At 44.4% G+C, this 19,915-nt stretch overlaps 1 protein-coding gene across 1 annotated transcript in view; it reads right to left on the reverse strand.

Moving 5' to 3' along the window:
* The window catches only part of PRKX (protein kinase X-linked), a 111,602-nt gene extending 104,194 nt beyond the window's left edge, over positions 1-7,408 (reverse strand). The window contains exon 1 of the mRNA XM_039513257.1: positions 6,786-7,408. Within this exon, the coding sequence (XP_039369191.1) occupies positions 6,786-6,966 (181 nt within the window). The 5' untranslated portion in view covers positions 6,967-7,408. The remainder of the gene's footprint in view (positions 1-6,785) is intronic.
* Between the last annotated feature and the right edge of the window lie 12,507 nt (positions 7,409-19,915).

Genomic DNA, 19,915 nt, shown 5'->3' on the forward strand with positions numbered 1-19,915 from the left:
ACTTTTCCCCTCAGGAACACTGAAATTTATTTCAATCTTGTAACTAAAAAAGGAACTCTCTCACATCCCTCCCATTTGAAAAGCATATGGGAAATACACCTTACTAAGCAGAATTTTATTTACAGAATTTTCCTTGTTTTTGAAAAAGTGTAATACCACCTTAGGTCAAATCTACAATTCATAGGGGGCTTTTTGTTTTTTTTACCCATATATCTATTTTGATTAGGGATAGGATTTTTTTTTTAAACCAAAAACAGTTACACCAATAAAAGCTCTAATGTGAACACAGTTATACTAGAAGAACTATTCCCCTGGTATAAACACATTTACACCAGTTTAACTGCATCCACAATAAGGGGTTGAATAGCTTTAGTTATACCTGAACAGTGAATGCTGTGCTACTTTCTAGTGTAGACAACCCCTTACAGTAGGAACACAAATTTCCTGTCTTTCATTTAATGAAAGACAATTCTTGGTTGCTTTTCCTAGCTTACCACTCCCAACAGCTAACAAAACACATACATAAATTGCAGTGTCCATCCCCCTTCCACTCCAGACATGCTGTATTTCACAACCAGCCTTGAACGAGAATCCACTTGTTGCTCTGAGAGGAAGACTAATTAAGAGGCTCTGGGGCAGTAGAAGGGTAGGTTGGATGGGGCTCTCTGTCTCCCCAGACTTGCTAGAAATCAATAGGTTTGAGTCAACAACTTCCTTGGTGCTCAATTACTGTATTTACAAACAGGGCCGGCTCTGGCTTTTTTGCCGCCCCAAGCAAAAAAAAAAAAAACAAATCAAAACCTGCGGGCCGGCCAGAGCAGCGAAGGGGAAACAAACCTGCGGGCCGGCCGGAGCAGCGAAGGGAGGAGGGGGGGGGGGACCACAAACCTGCGGGCCGGCCAGAGCAGCAAAGGAAAAAAAAAACCTGCCGGGCTTGCTACAGACCTGGTACCATTACCAGCAGGGCGCTCCCCTCCTCCGTGCTGCTGCTCCCTACGGGGCAGCCGAAGCAGCAAAGGGAAAAAAAATGCCGCCCATTAGAATCTGCCGCCCCAAGCACAAGCTTGCTCAGCTGGCGCCTGGAGCCGGCCTTGTTTACAAAGTTCTCTGTTCCAACTGAACACCATCTCTTTATCTGCTCAGGTTAAGTATAAACTTTCCATCTTCCCAATTTCTAGTTGTGACTTACCGCTTTGTGGTGGAGAAATCCTGTAATGATAGACCTCCCTGTCATGCTTGTTTATGTTTTATTTGTAAAGGGAAGGAATTATCCTACCTTTTGTATGCTTCATCTGTCTGCAACACTGGTATGAGCTGGATCTGAGATTATTCAAGCATTCACACTACAATTGACACTTTTAGGTAGCTTTGTTGACAACCATAGCACAGGCCTAACTGCAGAAATCAGATTAAAAAGACATTAAACTATATCCATTTCCCTGGCAATGCAGGATTATTCCCTAGTAGGGCTGTTGATTAATTGCAGTTTTAATCACACTGTTAAATAATAGAATACCAATTGAAACGTATTAAATATTTTTGAATTTTTTCTACATTTTAATATATATTGTATTCTGTGTTGTAACTGAAATCAAAGCGTATACTATTTTTATTATAAATATTTGCACTGTAAAAATAATAGTATTTTTCAATTCACCTCATACAAGTACTGTAGTGCAATCTGTCATGAAAGTGCAACTTACAAATGTAATTTTTTTTGTTACATAGTGGCACTAAAAACTAAACAATGTAAAACTTCAGAGCCTACAAGTCCACTCAGTCCTACTTCTTGTTTGTCTGAACAAGTTTGTTTACATTCGCAAGAGATAATACTGCCCTCTTCTAATTTACAACGTCACCAGAAAGTGAGAACAGGCATTTGAATGGCACTGTTTTAGCCGGCATCACAAGATATTTACATGCCAGATGTGCTAAAGATTCATATGCCCCTTCATGCTTTGGTCACTATTCCAGAGCACATACTTCCATGCTGATGATGCTTGCTAAAAAAGATAATAAATGTGTTTAATTAAATTTGTGACTGAATTCTTTGGGGGACAATTGTATGTCCCCTGCTCGGTTTTACCCATATTCTGCCATATATTTCATGTTATAGCAGTCACGGACGATGACCCATCACATGTTGTTGCGACTGAAATCAATACATTTGAAAATGTAGAAAATACCCAAAAATACTTACAATAATTGGTATTGTTTAACAGTATGATTAATCACGATTAATTTTTTTTAAAACCACTTGACAGCCCTATTCCCTAGTTTATTCTTCAGTGCTTTTCCTTGGGTGACTATTCCCTAGATCTCACTGTGAGGAAGTCTTCCCCAATATTCCACCTACGTTTTCTTCCATTTCAGGACATGGAGACTGGATTAACCTTGCAATGATCCTCTCTAGCATAAAATTTGAAGAGCAACTGCTATGGGGATTCATTTTATTTTGTTTTATATCAAGGTAACTTCCCTACCCACACACATTTTCAAATACAGTCAAGTCCAGAGCATGAGGGGGGGAGGGAGTCTGAGCTTGCCTCATACCAATTAACTACTTTAATACAATTAGTAGTCCAAGGAAATTTAATATTAGGGGGTAACACTGTACTGAACCCAGACATTTCTTTTCTTCACCAATTACTCAGATTTTACAAATCTCTCTTTACCACAAACATTTTTCCTACTCTGTCTGTATCCTCAATCCCCAGTCTGTGCATGCTTTAGTCATCGCATACTCCCAGTTTGGAAAAAGAATCTTTCCTTTTGGGTCCGCTTTTCCTTTTGAGGAAAGAAGAGTTTTTCATTTCTCCCTTTTATTATTCACTTACCAACCCATTAAGAACAAGGACCCTCATGGAAGAGGCCCTTCTTCTGGCCCTGTAGGGTTTGATTTCCCTCTCTTCATAATCTACCAGTAGTGCTTCTTCAATTACCTGTGGAACAATCCCACAGTAAAGTATTGCAGGAGCCACACAGAAACTGACACACACCTGGTCATTTTCACTCAAAGTGCAGCTGGGTCATAGCAGATTGTTCAAGGACAGGTGTGAATGTGTGAGAGAAGGAGGTGAGAGGAGGGAGAAGGAAGTAAGAAGGAGAACAAAAAGTATTTGGAAAGCAAGTATTTCCTTTTCCCCCACCACTCCAGGAATGAAGCACTCTCTCCTTTCCCTTCGTTCTGCTGCCTTATTCTACCTCTTTATCTGAGTTTTTCATCCCTTTGTTAAGGCTTAGAAAAAACTGACATATACACCTCTACCCCGATATAACGCGACCCGATATAACATAATTCAGATATAAAACGGTAAAGCAGCAATTGCGGGGGGGGGCTGCACGCTCTGGCAGATCAAAGCAAGTTCGATATAACACAGTTTCACCTATAACATGGTAAGATTTTTTGGCTTCATTATATCAGGGTAGAGGTGTACTATAGAAATGACAATACAGAAAAAGATAGACAGCCCCACTGCAGAGGTTCAAGGAAAAAATCCCCAAGCAACTCCAGCTGTTGGGAAAAGGAGAAGATGCTTCAATTACTTCAGATTATTTTCTCCAGATTCTCCTTCAGGGCTCCATCTTTTGTATCAAACAATGATTCATTGGTGTTAGAAAAGGATGAGGAAGGATGGTCCAGCAATTAGGGCATGAGCCTAGGACTTGGAAAACTGGGGTTCAGGTCCTTGCTCTGTCACATACTTTCTATGCGACTCTAGGCAAGTCACTCTGTTAATTTCCCATCTATAAATGGGTATAACTACTTCACCTCACAAGGGATAAATGCATTCAAGATTGTGAGGTGCTCAAAAAGCTACTGAAATGGACCCCATTACTGTAGTAAGACAGTCCAAAGGACCCCAGATGCTGTTGTCTCTTCCCCTTTCTTCCTTTCCCATATACAAACCATGCAAAAAATCAGAAATTCCTGGCCTGCAACTTCCTGGCTCTCCTCCCACACAAATGACTCCCATGTTCACCTCTGATACCAGGCCTAGCTTTCAATATCAGCAGCAGACTAAAATTGACCATTCTTGACAATTTTACTGAGGTTCTAAATTGCAGTGGTGAAACTAACCATAGTATTGTTAATTTCATGCTGATGATGCTTGGAGGGAAGAGGTGTGACTTAAAATCTATCTAGTTAAAAGCAGTTTAAAAGACTGTTTGGATACTCAAAACAATACAAATGTGGATTATACTGCTTTAGCAATGTAAGGAACACGTTTAAACTCAACACCCATGATCTTCTGCACTGGTTTAACAAAATCAGTTTTAAAACCAATTTAAGTTAAACCACCTCAACTTCCATGTTTAGACAAGGCCCTAGGGGTTTTACACCAACAGATTTGTACACTCTTCTCTCCTCCCTCTCAAGTTTTGTAGTTTCTGCTGTAGCACTTCAGTGAAGATGCTACTTTACCAACAGGAGAGTTTCTTCCATCAGTGTTGTTAATCCATCTCCTCCCGTCAACATAGAACAGTCTACACCGGGGGTTAAGTCAATATAACTGTCGCTCAGGAGTGTGGATTTTTCACACTTTGAGCAACATAGTTACACTGACGTAAGTTTATAACATAGATCTGGCCACAGATAAGAGTTGGCCAACTGGCTACGAATACCCAAGCAACAGCAAAAGGAGGGCAACAGGAAAAAAGACAGAAGTGCATTGTCAGTGCACTGCTAAACAGTAGGTTGCTGCTCCTACATTCTTCTCCCCACCCTTCCTGAGCACTGTGCCTTCTGCTATCAGATAGAAAGTAGAAATGTTTTAAGGCAACCCGCTCTCTTCACACCTCCGTTCCATCAGCATTCTTTACAGAATCCCGACTTTCCATTTTCTTAAGCGTTAAGCTCTGAAAAGATGTTTAGAAATAATTCTTGTGCCATTTTTTGCTTTCCTTGTTATTTCTAGGGACATTTGCATGACAATTATATCTGTGTGTCTTAAGAGTTAGTCTTTTCATGCAGTTTGTGCCCTACTACTTGGGGGCATAATCCTCTGTGATAACAACTGTTTCCACAGCAACTAGTTGTGATGTCACAAATGAGATTAATCACTTCCAAGGGAGTGCATCAGGGTGTTTTATGCAAATATCTATATTAAGACTTGTTCACACTTCAACTTTTAAATAATATTAAAGAAAGCAATACATTTTAAGATTGGCTAACATGGTTCATATCAACTATAAAAGTCTTAAGCCATTCAACAACCATTTTTAAAGAACCATGTTTAAACTACAATATTAAGAATCGTTTTAAATATTAAGTGAGCTGTGACAATAAAATTTCTCTCTATCCAGCTTAGGGGGTTTGCAGCATTTGCTAGAGAGCAAGTCCATCCAAGAAATCAACCTTTTTGGCATTGTGTTGGCAAGTATAAATAAAGGTTCGGTATGGCTGCATACACAACCATTTGAACCTAGTACAAGAACATACAGATTCACACATGCACACACTGTTGAAGTACATTGCATCTACTGATTTTAGACTAGATGCAAATACCATTCAAGTTACTGTAGTTGTATACAGTGTGTCAAATGTTGAAATAAATGCTACTATTTAACACACACTGGAATGGTGGTTCTCATAAAAATGGAGATCTGGATAAGGTGTGCTAGAAATCAAAAGATGCTACTTTACCTTCTTCCACAATTCCATTCAACACAAAGCTTTTTTGCACTAGTTACCAAGAAGGCAGTGTGGATTTAGATTGTGAAATATATTTAACTGGGTGTCAGTCAACCTGCCCTCCTCAGCAGCCCACAAACTGCATTTAAAACTCTAAATTTGTATTTTAACATGATTGTGGTGAATGGGCTAAAGCTAAACCATATAAAACAGTATTACAAAAAGAATGTACAGTTCAATGCTATTGAACACTGATTGCCCCATCCCCACACACAGGCCCAAAATCATGTTATTAACTAGTTCAGTTGTGACTCACACATGACTATGCAGCCAGCAACATCCAGCTCACCTCACTTCTGTTTTTAAACCATGCTCCAAACCCTTTTCAGACAATCTGAACATAGTTAGTATCCACACTACAGTGATGCCTACAGAGCTCGGCTGGAGAGCGTGCCCTGGAGTAGGAATGCTGCAATGTTTAGGCTAGGAGAAACTGAAAAAAGAAGGTCCACAGTAATGCACCAATTCATGCGAACTACAGCTTTCATTCAAAAACTGGGTCTAATGAAAACAGCTTTCAAAGGTGGCTGAAGTTCAAAGCAATATATTGTTCTGAGATTAACAGTTTGTGGTCTTGTCTATCAAGAAGAGAAAAGGCTTAACTTTATGCTTAACATAGATGCCGAGCAAAATAAAACTTATAGGCACATAAAATATCGCAATTCCCCACAGCGTCAGTAGGTTTTTCAGTGAGTGGCACCTGCCAGCCATTACACTGACATTTACAGAGCTTAACTCTGCTAGCTCAGACACGGCACCTCCAAACGCTCAGGAAATACCCAGCAGGCACTGAAGTCTTCAGAAAGCCACGGGAGAGGACCAAGGCAAGGCTGGCGCCGGGCATGGAAGATGCCCCCTGGGGACTAGGCGGAGGGGAGGGTACAGCAAAGAAGAAGGGTAGAGCTTCAGCTTTGGGAAGGGGCAAAGCGGTGCCACTGCCGGCTGCGGAGCCAAGAGCTGGTGCCCGGAGCCCAGCGCCCCCAGCCCCGGCTAGCTGACGGGTACCTGGGCAGAGAACGGGGCAGGGGGACGCGGCTCCTTTGTTCGCCCCGAGGGCGCAGTGGCTGCGTCCCAAGTCCCCCCCACTCACCCACAGTCGCCAGGGTCTCCAAATCGTCCAGCTTGCAGGCGTGGGGCTCGGGCGGCGCCGGGGAGCCGGAGCCCGCGGGGCTGGAGGAAGGGGCGGGCTGGGGCTCGCCCGTCCCCGCCGCCTCGCAGCCGCCGGCGCTTTTCGCCCCCACTTTGGCCTTCACGGCGCTGAGCGTCTCCATGGGGTCGTGGGCGCGAAGTTCGCGTCTCCGGAGCCGGCGCGGCCGCTCCCCCTTCACCAGCAGCAGCAGCAGCAGGGGCGGCTGCCCCGCCGGGCCAGTTCCTGGTTCAGTCTCTCAGCGGCTGCCGGGCTGCCCAGCATCGCGCCCCAGCCGCCGCCTTCCTGCCCCGCACCACCAGCAGCAGCGGCAGCCGCCCCCGCTGCGCGCCCTGCCTCGCTCCCCGGGCCGCCGCTCCCGCCTCCCGGAGCCGCCGCGCAGACAATGGGCAGCCCGGGCGGGCGAGGCGAGCGCGGAGCCGCACGCGGGGCGGGAGGAGGCGGGGCGAGGTTGGGCTTCCTGCGGCTGCGGCACAGACAGTCCCGGCGAGGGAGGGAGGCGCCCGCGGCACCAGAGCGTGGAGCGGGGTCTCTGCTCGTCCCCGTCGGCCTGCGCAGAGCCAGCCCCCGCCTCGCCCCACCTGGCGGGACAAGGCGCCCTCGCTGCGCTTCCCCCACCAGGGGGTGGGGGCAGTAGCTGGCTGGTGCCTTCATAATCCAGATGCCCGCCCCGCCCACACGTTTCAAACTGCAGCTCTTACTCCTAGCTGGCGAGCCCCACCTCCGGGGACACCTGAGGCCGCCGCTCAGTCTCTCACCGCCCCCGCCACCTGGTAAACCAGACAGGACTGGGCAGGTTCAGGGGGGGCTTCCCTTGTGGCGCCCAGGCTGCGAGTTGGCTTCTCACCCCCGCGTGCTCCCCCCCCCCCCCCAGAGAAGTGTCTGGGAAGAGAAAAGTTCTGATCGTGTCATACAGGGACAGCAATCAGTCTTGCTAGGCATAGCTATCCCCACTTTCTATGTTTTGCAAGTGTGCATATGGTGTTAAACGATTGCATGGTGTTCAGTGGCAGATATGTAAAGCATGTCAAGGGTTAAATATATGTAAGTGGGGGAATGGTCCTGCTATTGTTGGGAACTTTCCTGGCTTCTGCACTACCCCGGTGAAGTGGGCTGGCAAAATGATCTGAGTCCTCGCTCCTACTTCCTTTACCCAGAGGCTTCCCTGCCCTTGAGGACTCCCCTTCCACTCTCCTGTCTGGCAGAGTCCTCGTAACCCCAACGAGGTTGGGCCCAGGATTCCAGGGGGGGCTCAACCCCCAACCCTGCTGTGGTCACCCAGGACAGGGGCTAGGGTGTCCCCACTCCAGGGTACTCTCTCTGCACTGGGCACCTCCCTGACCCACTGATCATTTCATACAATTTAAAGCAAATACAAGTTATTTAATTAACAATTTTAAAAAAGAATAAGGAAAAATGGGAAAGGTTACAGGAAAACACGTCACCCTGCTCTGTGGCAGGGAACATCACAAACAGTGTCTCTAGAATGTCAGGGCAGTTCAGTCTGTTCCTTGTAGGTCCCAGGCCTCCGTCTCAGGCCCTGGCTGTGCTGCAGGGACGCTGCGGGTTGGACACTTGCTCTGGCAGTGGCCACACACTCTCAGGCTCTAGGTGTGGCAGGACCCTTCTCCCCAGCGTCACCACACCCAGCTCCGGACGGCTCCAGCCCCAGCTCCACTCTGCCTCAGCACGGCTGCTGCTGCTGCTCTGCCTTCAGCTCCCTGGGCTGCTTCTCTGGCTCCACTTGCTACAGCGCTGCTCCCAGGGCAGGTCTGCTCTGCAGGCTGCTTCTGTGACTCTGCTCTCAGCTCTCACCTGCTTCCTGGCCTGCTTGTCTGGCCCCTCTGGCTCTGGTTGCTGCAGGTCTGCTCTCTCTGGGCTGTGCTCTGGCTTTTTGGGCTGCAGCTCTGCTCCCAGCAGCTTAGCTTGGGCCCCTACTCTCTCCTTAGCTCAGCCCCACTCCATCTGACTAAGACAATTCCAGCTCACATGGAGGACAGGACCCTCCTGACTCCTTGATTAGCCTGCCTGCCCTGTCAATCAGGCTGACCTGGAGCATTGGCCTCTCCACATTGTTCCTGGAGACTGTCAGTCTCAGGCTCCTGATTTCCCATCGACCCCTCCCTTTTTAGTGCTGGGAGCTAGCAACCAAACACCCACACAAAGTCATTTACAAGTCATTTAGTAAGGGGGCAACAGTCCCCTTACACATAGTCGGGGGTGAGGTATTGCAATAAATGCCCTCAGACATGGACTAGAAAGGGCCCTGACTTCTCTGGCTGGCACAGGGTTAAAATATTTGCCTGCAGTGTGTACTATCAAAGGTACAAACATTTCTCCTTACAATTGTTTTCACACTTAAAACATTATGAAAAATTAACGCATTCATCCACATTAAAATACACTATAATGTATGTGTAAATTAACTACTGTATAATACTTAAATTGGATGCAGGTGACTACACAAGAAGAATTAATGCCATTGCCTTTCTGCAGGGGTAGACCTCAACATTGATGCAAAAATGGTTACTAATTATAATAAAAGTAACTTTAGGTTATTACAAACTTTTCTGCATCTTTGCTGAATTTTAAGAGCTACTTTGTTATTTTCATACACATGATGCTGATTATTAATATAGTAAGCCACTTCCTTATACATATATCAATATTAATTGGACATTAATTGGTAATTAGTTACCTGCCAATGCTTAAACAACTCCTTACTATAAGAAGAACCTCTACAAGGATTAGTAAGGGGGAGGGGAACACAATATCTTCTTTGATGACCATTTAACTTTAAAGACTCTCTTAAACAATAATTTGTTTAAAAATATTATTTTGAAAGCTGAAAAACCTTTACATAGGAAATAGGCATATTTGGACTCATTTAAAAAAGAATTTCAACTCTTATTAAACTCAATAGAACTAAAGGGATCTCAAAATGAGGGGAATAAAAGAGTTAAAACTCTAACTTTAAATATGTCCTGAGAAATTCCCACCACAGACAAAGTCATTTACAACTCTGCTACATATGTATTACCAGACAGGATCTTCAGCTGCTGAATATGCAATCAAGACCTTCCCATGAAGGTGATGAGGTAATTAAAAGGTAACAGCAGATGATATTTGAGCCCAGTCTTCTACCTTTAGTGAGAACAGAGAAAGAGAGTAGTATATAAAACTCTGAGATGAGAGCTCAATAGAACAGCACTTTCATCTGCTGGTAATAGCTCATCTTAACTGATCACTCTCGTTAGAATGTGTATGGTAACACCCATTGTTTCATGTTCTCTGTGTGTAAATATATATATCTTCCTATGATATTTTCCATTCATGCATCCGATGAAGTGAGCTGTAGCCCACGAAAGCTTATGCTCAAATAAATTTGTTAGTCTCTAAGGTGCTACAAGTACTCCTGTTCTTTTTATGGATACAGACTAACATGACTGCTACTCTGAAAACTTGCATCTGAGTACACTCTTCTCAATTTAGCCTGTTCATTTAATTTCTACAAGCAAGCAAAATAGCAACAAGCCACTAAACCAGGGGTAGGCAACCTATGGCACGCAGGTCCTGGTCACCGGTCCAGGGGGCTCTGCATTTTAATTTAATTTTAAATGAAGCTTCTTAAACATTTTAAAAACCTTATTTACTTTACATACAACAATAGTTTAATTATATATTATAGACTTATAGAAAGAGACCTTCTAAAAATGTTAAAATGTATTACCGGCACACAAAACCTTAAATTAGAGTGAATAAATGAAGACTCGGCACACCACTGCTGAAAGGTTGCCAACCCCAGCACTAAACAAAGAAGGTGATAACACAGCATCAAGATGAAGCAACCATCCAGCCCAGTGCTGTTTCTGTGATGTGATCACCAAGATTTTTGAGATGCAGTTTGCAAAAGCACTGTCAAGGGATTAGATGTATTTTTTTTCTTGAAGTGGTTTTAATGGATTATTGAAATGCCATTGTAATTTAAGATATTAATAGCTTCTCCTGTTAAACATTAGACTGTACTCCTGGAAAGGGGAAATAAGTGAGACTTGGTAAACAAAGAGAAATAGCAACATTTGATTTGAGATTAAAATTCTTAATATTAATTAGTTGGCTCCTCAAATGGCTTCTTTTTAAGGTTTTTAAGGACTTGGTTAAGGTCACTTACCTCTGCCCATTTATAAACTGTTTAGGTTATACATGATAAAACAAATTGGATTCACTAACCCTAAACAACAAAGAATCCTGTGGCACCTTATAGACTAACAGACGTTCTGCAGCATGAGCTTTCGTGGGTGAATACCCACTTCTTCAGATGCAAGTGGTGGAAATTTCCAGGGGCAGGTTTATATATGCAAGCAAGAAGCAAGCTAGAGATAACTAGGTTAGTTCAATCAGGGAGGATGAGGCCCTGTTCTAGCAGTTGAGGTGTGAAAACCAAGGGAGGAGAAACTGGTTCTGTAATTGGCAAGCCATTCACAGTCTTTGTTTAATCCTGAGCTGATGGTGTCAAATTTGCAGATGAACTGGAGCTCAGCAGTTTCTCTTTGAAGTCTGGTCCTGAAGTTTTTTTGCTGCAGGATGGCCACCTTAAGATCTGCTATTGTGTGGCCAGGGAGGTTGAAGTGTTCTCCTACAGGTTTTTGTATATTGCCATTCCTAATATCTGATTTGTGTCCATTTATCCTTTTCCTTAGAGACTGTCCAGTTTGGCCGATGTACATAGCAGAGGGGCATTGCTGGCATATGATGGCATATATTACATTGGTGGATGTGCAGGTGAATGAACCGGTGATGGTGTGGCTGATCTGGTTAGGTCCTGTGATGGTGTTACTGGTGTAGATATGTGGGCAGAGTTGGCATCGAGGTTTGTTGCATGGGTTGGTTCCTGAGCTAGAGTTACTATGGTGCGGTGTGCAGTTACTGGGAAAGTAACCATGGGAAAGAGACTCTGGAAAAATTCCACCATGATTTCAACAGCTTCCACCCCACCATCAACCTCAGCCTGGACCAATCTACACGGGAGGTCCACTTCCTAGACACTACGGTGCAAATAATTGATGGACACATTAACACCACCCTATACCGAAAACCTACCGACCGCTATGCCTACCTTCATGCCTCCAGCTTCCATCCCGGGCACACCACAAGATCCATTGTCTACAGCCAAGCACTGAGGTACAACCGCATCTGCTCTAACCCCACAGACAGAGACCAACACCTACAAAATCTCCACCAAGCATTCTCAAAACTACAGTACCCGCACGAGGAAATAAGGAGACAGATCAACAGAGCCAGACGTGTACCCAGAAGCCTCCTACTGCAAGACAAACCCAAGAAAGAAACCAACAGGACTCCACTGGCCATCACATACAGTCCCCAGCTAAAACCCCTCCAGCACCAGTAACTGCACACCGCACCATAGTAACTCTAGCTCAGGAACCAACCCATGCAACAAACCTCGATGCCAACTCTGCCCACATATCTACACCAGAACCAGTTTCTCCTCCCTTGGTTTTCACACCTCAACTGCTAGAACAGGGCCTCATCCTCCCTGATTGAACTAACCTAGTTATCTCTAGCTTGCTTCTTGCTTGCATATATAAACCTGCCCCTGGAAATTTCCACCACTTGCATCTGAAGAAGTGGGTATTCACCCACGAAAGCTCATGCTGCAGAACGTCTGTTAGTCTATAAGGTGCCACAGGATTCTTTGTTGCTTTTACAGATCCAGACTAACACGGCTACCCCTCTGATACTTAACCCTAAACAAAATTTCTTTGCCTGTCTATAAACTTTTAGCAAAAACAACGAGGAGTCCTTGTGGCACCTTAGAGACTAACAAATGTATTTGGGCATAAGCTTTGGGCAAAACCCACTTCATCAGATGCATGGAGTGAAAAATACAGTAAGCAGTATAAATATTACAGCACATGAAAAGATGGGAGTTGCCTTACCAAGTGAGGGGTCAGTGCTAATGAAGCCAATCCAATTAAGGTGGAAGTGGCCTATTCTCAACAGTTGACAAGAAGGGGTGAATATCAAGAGAGGGAAAATTACTTTTGTAGTGCTAACGAGGCCAATGCAATCAAGATGGATGTCACTCATTTCCAACAGTTGACAAGAAGGTGTGAGTATCAGCAGAGAGGAAAATTACTTTTTGTAGTGACCCATCCACTCCCAGTCTTTATTCAGGCCTAATTTGATGGTGTCCAGTTTGCAAATTAATTCCAGTTCTGAAGTTTTTCATTGAAGTCTGTTTTTGAAGTTTTTTGTTGAATTGCCACTTACACAAATAACCTCCCAGAACACTGACTAGGGGTATTCTATCTGCTACCCAAGATCCATAAACCTGGGAATCCTGGATGCCCCATCATCTCAGGCATTGGCACCCTGACAGCAGGATTGTCTGGCTATGTGGACTCTCTCCTCAGGCCCTACGCTACCAGCAATCCCAACTATCTTCGAGACACCACTGACTTCTTGAGGAAACTACAATCCATTGGTGATCTTCCAGATAACACCATCTTAGCCACTATGGATGTAGAAGCTCTCTACACCAGCATTCCACACAAAGATGGACTACAAGCTGTCAGGAACAGTATCCCCGATAATGTCACTGCAAATTTGGTGGCTGAACTTTATGACTTTGTCCTCACCCACAACTATTTCAGATTTGGAGACAATATATACCTTCAAGTCAGTGGCACTGCTATGGGTACCCACATGGCCCCACAGTATGCCAACATTTTTATGGCTGACTTAGAACACCACCGCCTCAGCTCTCATCCCCTAGCATCCCTACTCTACTTGCGCTACACTGATGACCTCTTCATCATCTGGACCCAAGGGAAGGAGATCCTTGAGGAATTCCACCAGGATTTCAACAATTTCCACCCCACCATAAACCTCAGCCTAGACCAGTCCATGCAAGAGATCCACTTCCTGGACATTACAGTTCAAATAAGTGATGGTCACATAAACACCATCTTATACCGGAAACCTACTGACCACTATACTTATCTACATGCCTCCAGCTTTCATCCAGACCATATCACACAATCCATTGTCTACAGCCAAGCTCTAAGATACAACCACATTTGCTCCAATCCCTCAGACAGAGACAAACAGCTACAGGATCTCTAGTAAGCATTCTTAAAACTACAGTACCCACCTGGTGAAGTGAAAAAACAGATTGACAGAGCCAGAAGGGTACCCAGAAGTCACCTACTACAGGACAGGCCCAACAAAGAAAGTAACAGAACGCCACTAGCCATCACTTACAGCCCCAACTAAAAGCTCTCCAGCATATTATCAAGGATCTACAACCTACCCTGAAGGATGATCCCTGACTCTCACAGATCTTGGGAGGCAGGCCAGTCCTCACTTACAGACAGCCTCCCAAACTGAAGCAAATACTCACCAGCAACTACACACCACACAACAAAACAGTAACTCAGGAACCAATCCCTGCAACAAATCCCATTGCCAACTCTGTCCGCATATCTATTCAAGGGACATCATCATAGGACCTAACCACATCAGCCACACCATCAGGGGCTCGTTCACGTGTGCATCTACCAATGTGATATATACCATCATGTGCCAGCAATGACCCTCTGCCATGTACATTGGCCAAAACGGACAGTCTCAATATGAAAGAATAAATGCACACAAATCAGACATCAAGAATTGGCACATTCAAAAACCAGTAAGAGAGCACTTCAATCTCCCTAGACACTCAAGAACAGACTTAAAAGTGGCAATTCTTCAACAAAAAAAACTTCAAAAACAGACTTTAACGAAAAACTGCAGAAATGGAATTAATTTGCAAACTGGACACCATCAAATTAGGCCTGAATAAAGACTGGGAGTGGATGGGTCACTACAAAAAGTAATTTTTCTTCTCTTGATATTCACCCCTTCTTGTCAACTGTTGAGAATAGGCCAGATCCATCTTAATTGAATTGGCCTCATTAGCACTGCCCCCCCCAACTTGGTAAGGCAACTCTCATCTTTTTATGTGCTGTAATATTTATACTGCTTACTGTATTTTTCACTCCATGCATCTGATGAAGTGGGTTTTAGCCCACGAAAGCTTATGCCCAAATAAATATGTTAGTCTCTAAGGTGCCACAAGGATTCCTCATTGTTTTTGCTGATACAGACTAACACTGCTACCAGGGCCGGCTTTAGGAAGTGCGGGGCCCAATTCGAACATTTTTGGCGGGGCCCCGGCAGGGATGACTAAAAAAAAAAAACATGTAAAAAAAAGCCTTTCATTTCTTAGCAACCGGTTCCCTGTAAAAAGTTCTGCTTTAAGGGATGTGCCACAGTATGTATTTTTTGTACCAATAGGGTTACCATACGTCCGTATTTTAAAAAATTCCTCCCGGATGGCGATTTAAGAACCAAAAAGCTGGACATGTCTGGGAAAATACAGATGTACGTTAACCAGACCTAAAGTTCTTTTTTAAAAAGATGAGCCTGAACTAGAACTGAGCTCCGTTTCATGTGTGTGGATCCCCGCCACTCCCTGGGGGTGTGCTAGGGTGTCCAGATGTCCAGATTTTATAGGGACAGTCCCGATTTGGGGTTCTTTTTCTTATATAGGCTCCTGTTACCCCCCACCCCTGTTCCAATTTTTCACATTTGCTCTCTGGACACCCTAGGGTGTGCCCATGTGTGGGTCCCAGCTGCTCCCTGCCCCCCCTCATTGAAGCAGGGTTACTGCCCTGGGAACTGCAGGGCAGCAGTGGACATGGGGCTGGCTGGAGGCAGGGCAGGGGCTGACTGGAGGTAGGGTCTGGCTGCAAGCAGGGCAAGGGGTGTGGGGCTGGCTGGAGGCAGGGGTGTGTGGGGTGGGCTGACTGGCTTCAGGTAGGGCTGCAGGGGGGTGTGGCAAGGGTTGGCAGCGCTGGACACAGAGGAGTGCGGGACTGGCTGGCTTCAGGCAGGGGCGTGCGGCAGGGGTTGTCTGGAGACAGGGCAGGAGGTGCGGGGCTGGTGCGGGCAGGGGCTGGCTGCAGGCAGGGCAGGGAGTGCGGCGCTGGGTGCAGGCAGGGGGTGCGGGTACAGGGGGTACCGCCCACCCTGTACGGTAAGTGCCTCCTCCTCCCTCCCCCACCAGGGTAGCAGCAGCAGCAGCCCGGGGTTCGGGGGCTATTTAAAGGGCCTGGGGCTCCCCTGCTTCTACAGCCCCGTCCCTTTAAATAGCCACGGGAGCCTTGGCAAAGCAGTGGGGTTCCAGGGGCTATTTAAAGGGCTGGGGCAGTAGAAGCAAGGGGAGCCCCAGACTTTTTAAATAGCCCCCAGAGCTCTAGCAGTGGGGCTCTGGTGGCAATTTAAAGGGCCTGAGGCTCCAGTCCCTGCTGGGAGCCCCAGGCCCTTTAAATTGCCCCCTGGGGAAGCTGGGCCACCCCGGTACAGCGCACTGTCAGGGCTTGTGTGCGGGGCCCTCTTAGGCGCGGGGCCCGATTCGGGGGAATTGGTTGAATTGGCCTAAAGCCGGCCCTGACTGCTACCACTCTGAAACCTATAAACTTTTAGTTATCTGTGATATACTTTGGTTGGGCTTACTACAGATCTGGGGAATAATGTACTTTGGTTTTTAACTTACATAGAGAAAAGTGCTCCCACCAGATATAGTTTCTTCTGAAATCTTTCCACAGAATGAGCTACTGAAGTAACCCTCTCCACAGAAGAGATGTACTGACTCTCCATGGAAGAGCTCTCCACAGCGGAGAAATACTAAAGTAATCCTTGTTCCTTACTCATACTCAGGTTTGTATTTTCTTTTCTATAATAAAATGTTCAGCTAATAGCTGTGTTTTTTGCTTGTTTTTAATCATGGTGTCCATTAAAGCATGGCAAACACGTCATGTGATTAAAATAGGAGTCACATCTCTGAATTGTCATTGAGAGAGCGTTAAGATTTGGCCTAACATTTCATGTTTCCTTAGACTACAACATTTTAATAATGTTGGGGATAAGATTATTTTGTACTCAACTTGAAAAACCGTTTATTACCCCACGCTTTAGCAGTGGAATACCTTTTTAGGAAATATCAGAATAGTCCCTGTTTCAGAAAGGTTCTTAAGCATGTGAGCAGTCCCAGTGACATAAATAGCTTTCTTCACAGATATGGCATGGGACTTGGGGCAGGAGATCTGGGTTCTTTTCCTGGCTTGGCCACTGATCAGCTGTTGGGGAAACTTACTTCCTCTCCCCATGCCTTTGTTTCACCTCCCATCCATGCAATCTATCTTACTCTTCAGGACAGGATCTGTCACCATATTATGTGTGACATTTTAGCCAGAACTTGCTCTGTTGTGGTCTTTCAGCTGCCCCCTGTAAACTGCTTACTTTCACCTTTTGCAGCTTACCCTTCCCTAGAGTGTGTCCCACAAGCATGGCTCTTCTAGCAAGGATAGATGCCTTATGTTTTTGCTCTTACCTTGCAGGTCCCTACAGGTAACATTTTTATCTCTCCCTGGAGACAGAAGACTTATCTGGTTGGAAAGATTCACCTAACAAATTGCTTAGCAAAACAAGCATTTTTGTTGTCTGTTTGTTTGTTTGTTTTCAAAGTATAGAGAAAAATAGATTAAGGAAGAGTAAACAGTTCCTTCAACATATGTTAGGTTTTACATTTCCCAAATGCTACCTAGTAGTAGGCTATTCTCAGTTTCAGTTTCACACACAGATGAATACAGTAAACTTACAAGTAAAGCCCCCTCTGTGACCCATCTGATCCCAGCTTATAGCTATTCATGCTGTTCCCCTAACTTGCCTTTCCTGTGTCTGTCTGTCTGTCTGTCTCTCTCTTCATCGGGCCAAACATTTTGCTGGTTCAATGACTCTTCAGCTGATAAATCATTAACCTATTTCCTACTCCTGCTCTGTCTCAGGAGACTTCCTGTTAGGTAAGTATCTCCTAACTACAATCCGGTTTTTACCAGATCTAGGAAAATCCAGGCTACTCCTCAGGTGCAATGGTACAGAAGAGTATTGTACCATTGTTTTGGTGGATCGGTTTCTCTGGAAGGTGGGGAGAACAATGTTCTCCACTGTCCACTCCTATGTCATATGGATTTCTAACAAGGAAAAGAGTTTGTTTACCTCACACAACTTGCCTAGGTATGAGTAGCCTTACAAAAAAACATAAAACTAATAAATGATGCCATAACTTCACCTTTTGTCACACTATGTTTGCAGTGCCTGACAATGTGGCCCTACTCTCAGTTGGAATTCCTAGGCAATACAATACTTAATAAATACCACTTATATTATTATGTTTTTTTAAGGAAACATGTGACTGGGCAACTTTTCCTCGTAAGAAATCCACCTGACATAGAAGTGGAGGAATTTGTTCTGCCTGCCTGCCAGAGAGTACCCATGTGCTATGGAAATATGATGAACAGCCATTTAGATTATGCAAATTGATCTATACATTGATCTATACATTTCTAAGACATCCATCATCAGCCTAGTATTAAAACACGATGACGTGTAAAACTTTCAAAAGTATTTACGTGGCTTAGGAGCCTACGGGCATGTCTGCATATTGGGGGGTAATGTGCATGACAGGTGTCAGATTTCTAAACTACACTAATGTGCTGCACATTGATTGTTTGACCCATGTAGATCTTGCTGGTGTGAATTAATATCTCCCTAACACTCATTAATGTAATGCTGTTTGAAACACCACTATGTTAAAGCTAGGGTGACCAGATGTCCTGATTTATAGGGGCAGTCCCAATAGTCAGGGCTTTTATTTATATAGGTGGCTATTCCCCTCCACCCCATCCTGATTTTTCACATTTTCTATCTGGTCACCCTAGTTAAAGCACACTAGGGAACTTTTTGTACACACAAGCAAGGTCTACATGGACTAATCAATGTGCAATCCATTAGTGCAGTTTAGAAATCAGATAGCCATGGTGCACATTACCCCCACCATGTAGACATATCCTAAAAATCATTGGAACTCTAATGGCTCCTAAGTGCCTAAGTCACTTTTGAAAATGGGATTTAGACTCCTAAATCACATAAGGACTTTTGAAAAAAAATTGCCTGGTCTCTGAATTTTCTACAGCGGGAAGTTGTTCCAGAATAAGGTAGGCTAAAAATTTAAAGCACAATAGCTATTCCATAATAACTCTGCAATGTACATTTTTATTCTGAAATAAGAATATCTACTGGGAGAACTATTGCAGAATAGCTATTCCAGTCAGTTTCCTAATAGGGACCTAGAACATGGGCCTGATTCTCCACTGCCATGCACCTTGTGTAGTCATTTACTCCTGTGCAAAGAGTTTGTTAAAATGTTACCAGTATGATCTGGAGAAATGGCTACATCAGGCAGTTGAGAATCAGACCCAGGTCCTCCTACTCTCTGTAAAGTGTTTAGTACACTTCAGTTACTGTATAAAAAATAAATGCTATTGTTTAGCAATAGTTTGGTAATTTTTTTGCCATGAAAATTTATCTTCTGAAGAAGGAAACCAAAAAAAAGGAACAGCTGCAACAGGAGAGATTGAGAGAGCCCCACCCACTATAACCAATACCTTGGTGGTTAGGGCACTTAATGAATCCCATAGTGTGGATTCAAGTTCAGATCTCCTACACCCCAGGTGAGTTCCCTAACTACTGGGCTATTAAGTGTAAGGGGGCCACTCCTTCTTCCTTCTTGTATGTGTGAATGGTCTCCTTGTGAATCTAGTCTGAAATTTCAATGTTTTGTTTTGATAAAGGTGAGATGATACTTTTTGACATTTCAGATCTTTTTTGTTTTGACCAAAACAATTCACCATAATTGACACAACTTTATTAAAATATTTGAGTTGACCCAAATCTGCATATTTTGGTGAACAAAAATTGTAGTCTATCTCTGGAAAGACAATCTTCTCTCCTCAATACACAGAAGCTGTAGAACAGCTGGGAAAAACAATGAAAGAAAATAGTGTCAATGGCAAAACTCCCTTTGAATTCAGCTCTGCTGGACCAGGACTCTCCTGTAACTTTTAGGGGGTGATATCCATGTCTACTATCCAAGCACAAATAGTCAG

Source organism: Mauremys reevesii, linkage group 1 (assembly GCF_016161935.1).
Source record: "Mauremys reevesii isolate NIE-2019 linkage group 1, ASM1616193v1, whole genome shotgun sequence".
Classification (NCBI taxonomy): domain Eukaryota; kingdom Metazoa; phylum Chordata; order Testudines; family Geoemydidae; genus Mauremys; species Mauremys reevesii.